The sequence below is a fragment of the Schistocerca gregaria genome, chromosome 5 (genome assembly GCF_023897955.1).
Source record: "Schistocerca gregaria isolate iqSchGreg1 chromosome 5, iqSchGreg1.2, whole genome shotgun sequence".
NCBI classification, from domain to species: Eukaryota; Metazoa; Arthropoda; class Insecta; order Orthoptera; family Acrididae; genus Schistocerca; species Schistocerca gregaria.
The window spans coordinates 319,174,741-319,188,665 of record NC_064924.1 but is presented as its reverse complement, the minus strand read 5'-3'; the positions used below and the strand labels follow the sequence as shown (position 1 = coordinate 319,188,665).

Here is a 13,925-nt window from a genome sequence, read left to right as displayed (position 1 = left end):
CATTCTCATACTGCATAGAGTGACTTATGTTAATTCAGTGGCCAGTCACAGCTGACTTAGAGGGATGTAAGAGCTGAGTGTACCTATGGTGTTCAATGCAGCTTTCATGGACTAAGAATCATTTTCACGATGTACAAAAGGCCACACTTGCTGGGGATCTTATAAATTCCAAACTTGCACGATGTAATAAAGGCCACACTTGCTGGGGATCTTATAAATTCCAGCCTTGCAGAACTTCAAGTGATTATTAATGGAACCCAGAAGTGCAGCTGATGAGGATCTGATCTACTTTTTATGACAGGCTTCCCACATATGACAAGAGAGCTGTGCATTTTAATCCCTCCTTATATTCTTCCACATTTCTTGTGTCAACCACTGGTTTTATTCATAGTGTCTTATGCCTCTGTTGTGAGATGGCAATTTGGTTCAAAACCTGCCTTTATGTGTATGAGCTCATCCTGCAGACAGCGCTTATTAGGAGTGCTATGCCTGTGAACTTCAGGGGCACTGGAATCTGTAACTTTGAATCCCACAATATTTTGGAGATATGTTGATGACACATTTGTTGTGTGGCCCCATGGTGAGAAGGAACCACCGGAATTTCTAAACCCTCTAAATTCTATCCACAGTAAAATTCAGTTTACAATTTAAATTGAAAAGCTTCCAATTTTGGATGTTTTATATTATTGTAAAGATGATGGCACCTCGGGAGTCACAGTTTATTGGAAGCCAACTTGTACGGATTTGTATTTACATGCAGATAACTGCCACCACCCTCACCAGGCGATGATTGTTCTCAGAACTTTGGTTCACAGAGCACATACTGATGAGAGCAGTTTGCAGGATGAGTTTCTACTCTTAAACGGAGTTCTTGAAGCAAATGGTTTTCTCCAGAGTAGAGACATAAGGCACTATGAAGAAAATCTAAGGTGGAAATAAGGAATGGAAGAAACAGAGAGACATTTAAATCCATGGCTTTCATGTCATATGTGGGAAGTCTGTCAGAACAATAGGTGAGATCCCCACCAAGCTCAATGTAAAGTGATTTTTCACTCTTCACTGAAGACAACCATACTTTTGGGTTCCATCAAAGATAACTTGAAGTTCTGCAAGGCTAGGGTTTACAAGATCCTCTGCAAGTGTGGCCCCTTTTACATTGGGCAGATGATTTGTAAAGTCAATGAAAAGTGCATGGAACACTGTAGATACACCCAGCTCTTATGGCCCAATACATCAGTTGCGGGAGAGCGCTGCATTGACACTGGTGCAGTATGAAAAAACCAACTGAAATTCATTTGGTGAATAATAATAATAATAAACCCGTGGAGGCCCGAGAAAAGAGTAGGCCTTTGTTATGTTCTGCCAGTCATAAAAGGCGACGAAAAGAACAAACCACTAATAAGGCTAACCCCCGTTTTAGTGAGATTAGTTGGTTCAGGACAGAACTAATGAAGCCTAGGACAAGCGCTGTCATGGTCAGGGACGACACTTGAACCCTAAGCCCGTCGACAATGGTAACGACACTGCTAGCCACACAGAAAATGATTTAAATCCAAATAGAGGTGTTTTGCAGGATATGCTTCCTGCAACCACCCTAGAAGGAAAACAAAGACAGAGGATGAGATGGTCAGATGAAGTTAACCAACACCTCATGTTCTGTTATTACCAAGCAACAATCTTAGGAACCGACACAACTGGATACAGATCACAAGTATACACAAAATTTATTACCAGATACCCAGAATTAAAATTTTTAACAGAACAATGACTAGCTGATCAGATCCATGTAATAATAAAAAATAACAGTATACCCCAGTCAGAATTAGAAAACATCAAACAACAAGTACAACAAATACGGGAACAAAATAATGTGCAATCAGAAGAAGAAGAAAATACAGTAATGGACTCAAACATCCCAGAGCAAACAAACAAAGAACAACATGCACCAATTAAACAATCAGAGGAAAACGAAATCTTAAGACAGCCACCAGAACAAGCACAAATAGAACACAAAGTGACGCTCATGTTAGATATAGAAGAAAAATTTCAGCTGACATATATAGAATACAAAGATACAAATACAGACATTAGACCATTGTTGCATAGACCACCAAATAACCCACAAGTCGAAACAACAATAACAACTATCAACACAATCATACACAACAAAATAAATGTATTAAAAACAAAGATTCCAAGACTTACCAAGCGGGAAAGCGCCGGTAGATAGGCACAATAAATAAAACACACAAACACCCACACAGAATTTCTAGCTTTCGCAACCGATGGTTGCTTCTTCAGGAAAGAGGGAAGGAGAGGGAAAGACAAAAGGATGTGGGTTTTAAGGGAGAGGGTAAGGAGTCATTCCAATCCCGGGAGCGGAAAGACTTACCTTAGGGGGAAAAAAGGACAGGTGTACACTCGCGCGCACACGCACACATATCCATCCGAACACACACAGACACAAGCAGAAAATGTCGGTTGCGAAAAATAGAAATTCTGTGTGTGTGTTTGTGTGTTTTATTTATTGTGCCTATCTACTGGCGCTTTCCCGCTTGGTAAGTCTTGGAATCTTTGTTTTTAATATATTTTTCCTATGTGGTAGTTTCTTTCTATTTTATTTACATCATCATAAATTATTTAACAGTTACATTGCAGACCCATACACATTCTCTGATACACTTACACATGGAATAACTTATCTGAAACCTAAATATCAAGCAGACACAGCAAACCCAGCAAAATATCGCCCCATACGATGCCTACTAACAATATACAAAATATTAACTTCAGTCATTACACAGAAATTAATTACACATACAACGCAGAACAAAATTATAAATGAAGAACAAAAAGGCTGTTGCAAAGGAGCACAATGGTGTAAAGAGCAACTGATAATAGATGCAGAGTTGACATATCAAGCTAAAACTAAACAAAGGTCGCTACACTATGCATACATTGATTACCAAAAAGCTTTTAATAGTGTACTCCATTCATGGTTACTTCAAATTTTGGAAATACACAAAGTAGATCCTAAATTGATACAGTTCCTAAACATACGAGGGTCGGTCAAAAAGTAATGCCTCCCATTTTTTTTCTACTTAAAAAAATTAAGTTAAGTGAAAAATTTGAATTTGGCGCCATTCCTCAAACCTTCTTCTGCAATCCACTGCAGTAGTAACTTTCTGTGTCAACAGGTGGCAGCACAGCAGAAGTTTGTAAGATGGCCGACATCGATGTTCGTTTGAGACAGCGTTGTGTGATTGAATTCTTGAATGCAGAAGGTGAAACGCCCATACGCATTCATGAAAGACTGAAGAAGGTGTATGGTGTTGTGACAGTGGATGTCAGCACTGTTAGACGATGGGTTCGTCGTTGTAAGGAAGCTGAAGGGCAAACACCGTTGACTGACGAAAAGCGGAGCGGCAGGCCGGTGAGTGCAGTGACTCCACACAACATTCAGCAAGTTGATGACATCATTCGTGGTGACCGTCGGGTGACTGCAGATGAAGTGTGTCGCATTATTTCTCTGAGTAAAGGCAGTGTGATCACGATTATTAAACAATTGGGGTACTCAAAAGTTTGTGCACGGTGGGTTCCAAGAATGTTAACCGATCAGAATAAAGAGGCAAGGAAAACAATAGCCTCCCAACACTTGCAGCGCTTCCGTTTGCAGGGAGATGAGTTTCTGAAAAAAATTGTGACCGGGGACGAAACATGGGTGCATTTTTTTGAACCCGAATCAAAGAGGCAGTCAATGGAGTGGCGTCACACAAGCTCGCCGAGGAAGAAAAAATTCAAAACTGTGCGATCGGCAGGGAAAGTTATGGCAACAGTTTTCTGGGATACAGAGGGTGTGATTCTGGTTGATTTTTTGGAGCAGGGATGCACAATAAATTCTGTTCAATACGTCACAACCCTCAAAAAACTTAAAGCACGTCTTCAGCGAGTTCGCCCAACAAAATCAATGGCAGATGTTCTTCTTTTGCATGACAATGCAAGACCACACACCAGTCGTCACACCTCTGACGAGATTGTCAAAATTGGATGGGAAGTTTTGCCTCATCCCCCATACAGCCCTGACCTGGCACCATCAGACTTCCATCTGTTCGGGCCACTAAAAGAAGCTCATCGTGGGATTCATTTTGAAGATGAGGAGGCCGTCAAAACATCCGTGCGTCAATGGCTTAGGAAGCAGAGCTGTGCTTTTTACCGTGCTGGGATACATGCCCTTGTTCAAAGATGGACCAAAACTGTAGAGATGGGCGGAGATTACATTGAAAAATGACAAAATGATCCTCAATGTTGTGGTTTTCAACCTATGTAATTGCATTTAAATTTCCTGACAATTAAACGTAGAAAAAAAATAGGAGGCATTACTTTTTGACTGACCCTCGTAGTAATGAAAAATTGGGAAACCACGCTTAATATCCAAACAAATTCAAATAATATCACATCACAGCCAATACAGATTAAGCATGGAATATACCAAAGAGACTCATTAAGTCCTTTGTGGTTCTGCTTTGCTCTGAACGCACTATCCAACATGCTAAATAATACAAATTATGGATACAATATTACTGGAACATACCAACACAAAATCACACATTTGCTATACATGGATGATCTAAAACTACTGGCAGCAACAAATCAACAACTCAACCAATTACTAAAGATAACAGAAATATTCAGCAATGATATAAATATTGATTTTGGAGCAGACAAATGTAAGAAAAATAGCATAGTCCAGGGAAAACTCACTAAACAAGAAGATTACATATTGTATAACCACAGCGACTGCATAGAAGCGATGGAAAAAAACAGATGCCTATAAATATGTAGGATACAGACAAAAAATAGGAATAGATAATACAAATATTAAAGAAGAACAAAAAGAAAAGTATAGACAAAGACTAACAAAAATTCTGGAAACAGAATTGACAGCAAGAAACAATACAAAAGCTATAAATACCTATGCTTTACCAATATTGACCTACTCATTTGGAGTAGTGAAATGGAGTAACACAAACCTAGAAGCACTCAATACACTTACACGATCACAATGCCACAAATATAGAATACATCACATACATTCAGCAACAGAAAGATTCACATTAAGCAGAAAGGAAGGGGGAAGGGGATTTATTGACATAAAAAAACCTACATTATGGACAGTTAGACAATTTAAGAAACGAGCAGAAACTAGCAAAATACACAAAGCAATCACTCATGTAAATACATCGGCTACACCATTGCAATTTCATAACCACTTCTACGATCCTTTAGATCACATAACATCAACAGATACGAAGAAAGTAAATTGGAAAAAGAAAACACTACATGGCAAGCACCCGTATCATCTAACACAGCCACACATCAATCAAGACACATCCAACACATGGCTAAGAAAAGGCAATATATACAGTGAGACGGAAGGATTCATGATTGCAATACAGGAGCAAACAATTAACACCAGATATTACAGCAAGCATATTATTAAAGATCCCAATACCACAACAGATAAATGCAGACTTTGCAAACAACAAATAGAAACAGTAGATCACATCACAAGCGGATGTACAATACTAGCAAATACAAAATACCCCAGAAGACATGACAATGTAGCAAAAATAATACATCATCAACTTGTCATACAACATAAACTAATAAAACAACACATTCCAACATACAAGTATGCACCACAAATATACTGGAGAATGATGAATACAAATTATACTGGAATAGAGCCATTATAACAGATAAAACAACACCACATAACAAACCTGACATCATATTCACCAATAAAAAGAAGAAATTAACACAACTAATCGAAAAATCCATACCCAATACAACAAATATACAGAAGAAAACAGGAGAAAACATTGAAAAATACATCCAACTGGCTGAGGAAGTCAAGGACATGTGGCATCAGGATAAAGTTGACATCGTACCAATTATAATATCAACTACAGGAGTCATACCACACAATATCCACCAGTACATCAACACAATACAGCTACATCCAAATGTATATATATAACTACAGAACTCTGTAATTATTGATACATGTTCATTTACCCGGAAGTTACTAAATACAATGTAACATATACTGTACAGTTAAAAGGAAGTCACACTTGATCAAAGTCCGCGCCACTTTCCATTTTTGACCAGACATAACGTCTGTGAAAAGAAAGAATAATAATAATAATAATAATAGAAGAGATAGCAGTTTCAACCTGGACAAATCATTTAATCTGCTGCTTCCTTTCGTAAACTCACATAGATATTACTACAGTGCAGCTCACAATGATACACTGATATCCCAGCATGGGTAGACCGCCTAGCCACGGGTTCAATTTATGCACTGTTTTTGCTACCTGCAAGCACAGTGATGTGGTTCATTTTTTAAAAACACAGCGCAAATGCTGTAGCTTCAGTCTGTCATCGCACTCTGAAGATAGCTGGAACGTATATGGCCAAGGAGCTAAAATAGGGTTTCTGTAGTTACATACCTAAAATTTAATGGCCAAAAACACATAGCCAAACTCATTTGAGGTACAGTGAAATAACAGTTACAAAAAAAAAAAAAAAAAAAATTATTTCCACTGTATGATGCAACCAGGATGCAGAAGAAAACATTGGCACAGTATCTAAAGTTGAGTGTGCTACACTTTGCAATTGTGTTCTAAAATGTGAAGATGTTATGTTTTAATGGAACACGATATTAATACAATAACAGAACTGTTCATCACTAATATACAGGCCAAAAGTAGCGGCAACAGCAATACAGGCCAAAAGTGGTGGCAAGAGCAATAAGTATTCTTTACCGAATAAATAGTGTCCAGAATGAGTCTACCCCTCAACAGCAGTGAGTGCACCATTATTCAACTTCTTCATTGGTTTATGCTGTGTGTGGGGTTGGGACTTGAACGTGGAACTGTTCTTCTCACAGACAATGTTGTTATTGACTAATGTATACAGTCAAAACCTCCCTTCACAACTTCAACGCCCTACATTCAATTTGCAGTCCATTACCATTTCAATCTCTTGGGAAGTTTTGAATGCATAGTAGGTTACCATTATGAAAATTTTAGATGTAAGTATTGTGGCACTGAACTTCTAGCCATAAATTTTTGCAGATGGAACAAGTGCTCAGCCATTACTGTTGAGAGTTCGAAGGGCCCTGGATTATCCTGATATGCCATTTCAATTACGTTACATTTGCAGTCCATTACCATTTCAATCTCTTGGGAAGTTTTGAATGCATAGTAGGCTACCATTGTGAAAATTTTATATGTAAGTATTGTGGCACTGAACTTCTAGTCATAAATTTTTGCAGGTGGAACAAGTGCTCAGCCATTATTGTTGAGAGTTCGACGGGCCCTGGATTATCCTGATATGCCATTTCAATTACGTTACATTGGTCAACCTGAAATAGGTGAGCATGAGTTACAAATACTCTTGATGTTCTGTTGGAAAGAGTTTTGTTGTTTTATTTAATTTATAATTTACAGATAAATCAAGACCCACAATTGTGAGAAATAGCATAGATATAGGCACAAGCTCATCTGTGGTTGAATTTCTAACTGAACTGGGCTGTAGAATGGATTTTGAGTACATTGTGAGAGGTTATATGTTCCGGAAAGGTCGCATGAAAATCACTGTATCCAAAATATTTAAGGTTAGTACCGTAAGTTTACTTATTTTGTGTAAGCAACTGTTGTATTTGGCAGTGCCACATACTTGTAGAGGGTAATTATCATACTGTGTGTACCAGACCATTTCACACAAATATGCGTAAATAGCACACGAACTTACAAGTACACTTTCCCTGATACAGTGCAGCACTAGAACAATTTATTCACACAGATGCAGGAAGGGAGCAAGATAATCTACCTCAGGCAAACTGTAAATAGCAGGTTCTTGACCATATCAGTCACCATAGAAGTTTCTGAGTATTTGAATTGTGTAATTTAAGTAGTTGCTATCTTGTCTTACTGACTTGGTGCCCTGGTACATTATTTTTTGTGGTTTTGTTTGGCTGAAATGGACAGAAAATAAAAATAGTGGTTCTAAGAGGATAACTGAAAGAAATCACAGCAACTGAGAAAACTTGAATATCACTGGAATACAAGCTGATCCAAAAGTTAAGGAAAAAGTGACTATTCAAAAGAAAAGAAAAGAAAAGAAATCATTGCTTTAATAATATTTATGGGCAAGGATTGGATTTTTCTTAGTCCTCATATCTCTTTTGCTTGTAACGTGCATTATTTTGACACAAGAGGGTGCAAATCATGCCCCATTGGTGCATTTTTCTTTCATTGTCAGCTATCCTTGATGTTCTAATATTGAACTTAGCTCAACTGAATCTCCAGACAGTTGCTGTGTGATAGAATGCCACATCAACAGTTAATTTCAGCAGCAAATGTTCCATGTCATATTGATATGTAGTATTTTGTGTCACCTACGAAAGGCAAAACTTTCAACATATAAAACAGAGCAGCACCTGTGTTATATCTCCCATCACTACAAAACAGGCAAAAGATCCAAATAAATACTGAAATACACTGCAATAAATACACTAAAGGAAAAAAAAACTGCAACACTCAGAAGGAGTTGTGCAACATAAAACAAAATCTAGTAGGCATGTTTCTACATCTGAAAGATCAAGTCTATTCAGACTTCACACGAGTCACATAAACAACAAAGACACCATTATCAACACCTGACTGAGTTTGAATGTGGTCATGTAATATAAGGTTACAAGAAGCTGGATGTTCCTTCTATGACCCTGCAGAAATACTTGGCTGAAATGTAGCCACTGTACATGATTGCTGCCATTGGTGGTTACGAGAATGTCCAATTGCAAGAAGACTGGGCTCCAGATGGACATGTGGCACTACATAGAGGGAAGTCAACCATGTTTTACTTACTGGTGTGTCACTGCAACTGCAGCAATAATCTGAGCAGCAGTTGGCAAAACAGTGACACAATGAACTGTTACAAATCAGTTACTTCAAGGACAGCTCCAAGCCAGAAACCCTTTAGTGTGCATTCCACTGACCCAAAAGCACTGCCATTTGCAACTTGTTTGAAGCAAGGACTCATTGGAGGGGAGGGTGAAGGTGTGTTGTGTTTTCTGATGAAAGCTGGTTGTGCCTCTGTGCCAGTGATGGTCATGTGTTGGTGAGGAATAGGCCAGTTGAGGGCCTGCAGCCAACCTATCTGTGTTGTAGACGTACTGGACCTACACCTTTAGTTATGGTCTGGGGTGCGATTTCATATGACAGCAGGATTACACATGTGGTTATCCCAGATATGTCAGTCTGGTGATTAAATTTGTTGTGCTGCCATTCATAAACAGCATTCCACGGGGTGTTTTCCAATAGGGCAACAGTCACCTACATACCATTGTTAGAACCCAATATCCTCTACAGTGTGTCACCATGTTGTCTTGACCTGCTTGATCACCAGATCTGTCTCCAGTCGACAACATATGAGACATTATTGGTCAGTAACTCCAGCATCATCCACAACAAGCATTAACTACTCCCATATTGACCAACTACAACAGGCATGGAACTCCATCCCACAAACTGACATCCGGAACCTGTATAACACAATGTATGTACATTGGTATGCTTACATTCAACATACCGGCTGTTACACCAGCTATTAATGTACCAGTATTTAACATTTATAATAGCTTATCTTGTGCTTAGAATAACCTGCGATCTTGCACCGTTAATCACTTGTTATGTTACCTAGACAAATGTATTCCCTAAATTTAATTACTCTATATTAAATATTTTTTGGTGTTGCAGATGTATGATAAAGATGAAGAAATAAGAAGTAAAAGGTACTTTTCTTAAAATAAAAAGAATCATGTGGCACTGTTAACTGAGACCTTTAGGATAGGTTCAGCCATTTAATTGGAAAACTTTTCTTTCTTTTGTGCACATTGGCACCTTTCCCTAGAGTAGATGACTGATAAGTCCATGCGGAATTTTAGTCTCATGTTGTTGTTGTTGTTGATGATGATGATGATGATGATGATGATGATGATGATGATGATGATGATGACGATGACGAGGGGGGGGGGGAGATAACTCTGTGCCAACACATGTCCAACTCCTCTCAAATAGCATCAAGGGACCTGCCAATCTTGCCATTTTCATCTGATGAACAGATCAACATGTGCTCTCACTCCAGAACTCACTGCAGAGATGTTTGAAATTTAACATAGAACACTGGTGCAACTTTGAGCACTGAGCTGCCTGTGAGTGAAACTTGTTTGGTTACAGAGGTGGGTGATGGATAAGTCATAGGCTAATTAATGCATTACAAATACTTGTGATAACATTTTCACACATATAAATTCATATCTGTTTGTATGGTATGTGATGAAGGAGTAAAAACTGTTCTGTGGGCACTGCAGCAGCTGTCAGGTTGCTCTGTTTCAAACCCCACCATCTAAGCTGATTCCTAGTGTGCTTTGCAGTCAATAAGGAAAGTGTACCCATTAAACAAAACTAGTGATGAGGTACAGTGTTTAAGATACTAGACCTTTATTGGGTAGGAACCAGTAATCCCCAGCCTGATTCTTTAAAGAATCAATTTCCCATGTATAAAACATCATCTCTCACAAAATATGTGCCATACAGTATATAATTTTGGAGGTATGTTCAGTCGTATATATGGATACTGTCTGTAAAATGTGTTGCAAATAGAGTTAATAGTAAAGAAGTAATAAATTGAAATGTCTTGCCTGATGCTGCAGTTTTACTGCATGAGCAACATAAATGTATTAAGTTATAAACTTTTTCCATTTCATTTTTTTTGTCAGGCACATCAGAGAGAAAAAGTTTCCTAAAACTCTGAAATAATGTGTAAAGTTTGTTGGAAGTCGCAAGTGCTCTCATTCTCAAATACTGGATCAATATAGTCTGGGTAATTTACATGCCTAAAGACATATACACAGTTTCTAACTGTAATACTGAACTTATTGTCCTAAATCTTTAATGTTAGATTATAGCTCTTAATGCCTAGATCATGACTGAATTAAAAACAAATTATAATTCTGTCAGTAACTTCCAGATTAGCAGTTTAGTAATATCAGAGTTGCCACAGGTTCTGGGGATGAGGGAATTCCAAGCACATCAGGGAAATAAAAAAAATAATAACATATAAATAAAAACACTGGAAAAATCTTGTTTTTGTTTCAGTAAATCAAATGGCTTGTTTACTGAGATGTCATGCATCGTCATTGATTGGGTGCAGCTTAGTATGTTTGCTGCTTCGCTACTCCCCTCATTACTATTGCATGTTTGTGTGCACTCGTTTTCTTACTAGGGCTATGGCTGAAAATTTAGTTGTGAGAGTGTGATTGTCTTTTTGGAGTGGCTGTCTGCAGCTTGGGAATCATCTTTACACTGGGTTCCTACCTGTCCTCATTATTATGGATTCTCAGAGTATTCGTACACGTTATCTGATGCATGGATTGATCACCATTGTCTCATTTCATCAACATGCTGTCTGTGACGTGTGAATAGCTGGCCACACAATTGGATTTCCATGATGGACCAAAACTGCAGGCCATTTCTGGGGGTATCTGTAACGAATTGGGTCTTCCAATCTGAAGCCCTTCGTTTTTCCACTCATGTGCAAGCCCTGTCCGTCAGATCTAATCTCTCCGAGCTGCCCTGCAGGATGAGTCTGTGTGTGTGTGGCGTAATGCAGCAGATTTTTGTGGTTTATCCATGGACCCAGGACTGTGGTGCTCCTCAGCAGGCCAGAGGCCATGGGCGATGGATTTCAGGAATTGTGACTGTCTCACCACAACTGCATTGTACAGTGTGGTGTTTTATAGACATTTTATTTGTTCAAGTACATTTTGACACTTCAAAAGTAGTTAATATGTTAGAAAGTACGGGCAATAAGAAGTATAAAATTGTGTCAGTTGCTGGCGGTTTGTATGCTATGTACTCATATATTTCTCAAAAGAAAGATCACACAATACCTGTACAATAACAGGTACAACACAGTGGATAATAACTGACAATAATGAACATAGTAGAACCAACATTTTATTGGTGGTCACCTACATGGTTGCGGAGTGCTGACCACACGCCCCACCTGTCTGCATCCTCAACTGAGGATGACACGGCGGTTGGATGGTCCCGATGGGCCACTTATGGCCTGAAGACAGAGTGCTTTTTTCACCTACATGGTTGGTTTTCACAGTTCTTCCAGCTTTATACCCTTCTTTCAAAAGGCTTACTTTTTTTTGAGCTTTTTTCTGAAATCAGTGAAGGTATTTTAAATCTGCCTTGCTATACCAAGGAAATGCATATTTTTGTCACCAAATGTGTTTTATTTTATTGAAATAAAATAACATCAGTGATCTTAATGAAACAAATATGCAATTTGACTTGCTTTCTCCTTCTAAAAACAGTTCATTACTAAAGATGTTGATGTAGTATCTAATATTTTTGCTCACATCAGTAAATGCTTTTTGCTATTTTTTTCTCTGCCTCGTGATGACTGGGTGTTGTGTGATGTCCATAGGTTAGTTAGGTTTAAGTAGTTCTAAGTTCTAGGGGACTGATAACCATAGATGTTAAGTCCCATAGTGCTCAGAGCCATTTGAACCATTTTTTTGCTATTTTTCAAGAAAAGCCACCATTTAAATTTAAGCATCTGTCATAGCATTTCACTAATTTACAAATTCCTTTTTCATAAAATTCTAATGCCTGTGTGTGTAGCCAGTGTTTCACAGTATTTTTAATTTTGTCATCATCATTGAACTGCTGTAATACACCCATGTGGGTGAAGAGATGAAAGTCATTTGGCATCAAGACTGGTTTCGTATGGGGGAAGGTGCCAAATGTCCCATTTGAATTACTTCAAAGTCTCTAGCATTTTTCGGGCACTGTGAGAACGAGCATTGTTGTCCAAAAGCACCTCACTGAAAGTCAACATACTGTGATGTTTGTATTGAATAGCTCGCTTAAGTTTCTTTGAAATTTCACAGTAGACTTCTGAAGTTATAGTTGTTCCATGCTCCATAAATTCAACCAGGAAAGCTCCCTTAGCATCCCAAGAAACTGTAGCCATAATCTTCCTCGATGATAAAGATTGATGAACTTTGTTCAGCTTGCATGGAGAGTTGGTATGGCCCCCAGCTATCGACAGTGGTTTCGTTTCTGTGTTTACATGTGCCGCCCAAATTTCATCACCAATTTCAATCCTCTTCAAACATCCTTCCCCGTCATAGTGTAGTGTAATGCAGAGCCTATTTATTTGGTTTTGTGGGCCAATTGAGCAATTTAGGTACTCACTGAACACTGATACTTCAGTATCCTAAATTATTGGTGATGGCCTCATACACAACTGTACAAAAATTTCAGGAAATTGTTCAGCAATCAGACATGATCAATCTTCAATTTTCATAAACTGTTCATCAATTCTGTAATCAGAACAGAAAGCTTACCACTCCTCTCTTCATCTTGTATGTTTATTCTACCACTGCCCATTGCCGCACAGCTTCACTCATAAGGTTTGAGCCATGTACAGTACACAGTTAGTGATGAATGTCTGCTGGTGAAACGTTTTGCCCTGAAAGAAATTTTATTACTACTCTACTCAAACTACACGTTTTGAGGTTATAACAAAAATGTGCCAAATAATGAGGTTCACACTTTCACAGCTGGATGCTTAATGAGTAAGAGAACTTGTAGATGTGACAATGGTGCCACTCTGTGCCAAATAGTGGTACCAGGCCAGAATGGCAGCTACTTTCCAAACCACCATCATAGATGGGGTTCAGATCCCTGCTAGGCCCTGCAGATTGAGGCCTCCTGTGGTGTTCCTAACTCACTTAATGTGAATATTGAAATTTTTTTTTAATTTTTTTTTTTTAAAGA

The 13,925-nt window shown here is 38.4% G+C and overlaps 1 protein-coding gene across 1 annotated transcript in view; it reads left to right on the top strand.

The window, feature by feature from the left end:
- Nucleotides 1–13,925, top strand: part of LOC126271963 (mediator of RNA polymerase II transcription subunit 18) — a 57,761-nt gene that overhangs the window by 32,081 nt on the left and 11,755 nt on the right. The window contains exons 3-4 of the mRNA XM_049974420.1: nt 7,340–7,438; nt 7,515–7,681. Coding sequence (XP_049830377.1) covers nt 7,340–7,438; nt 7,515–7,681 — 266 coding nt within the window. The remainder of the gene's footprint in view (nt 1–7,339; nt 7,439–7,514; nt 7,682–13,925) is intronic.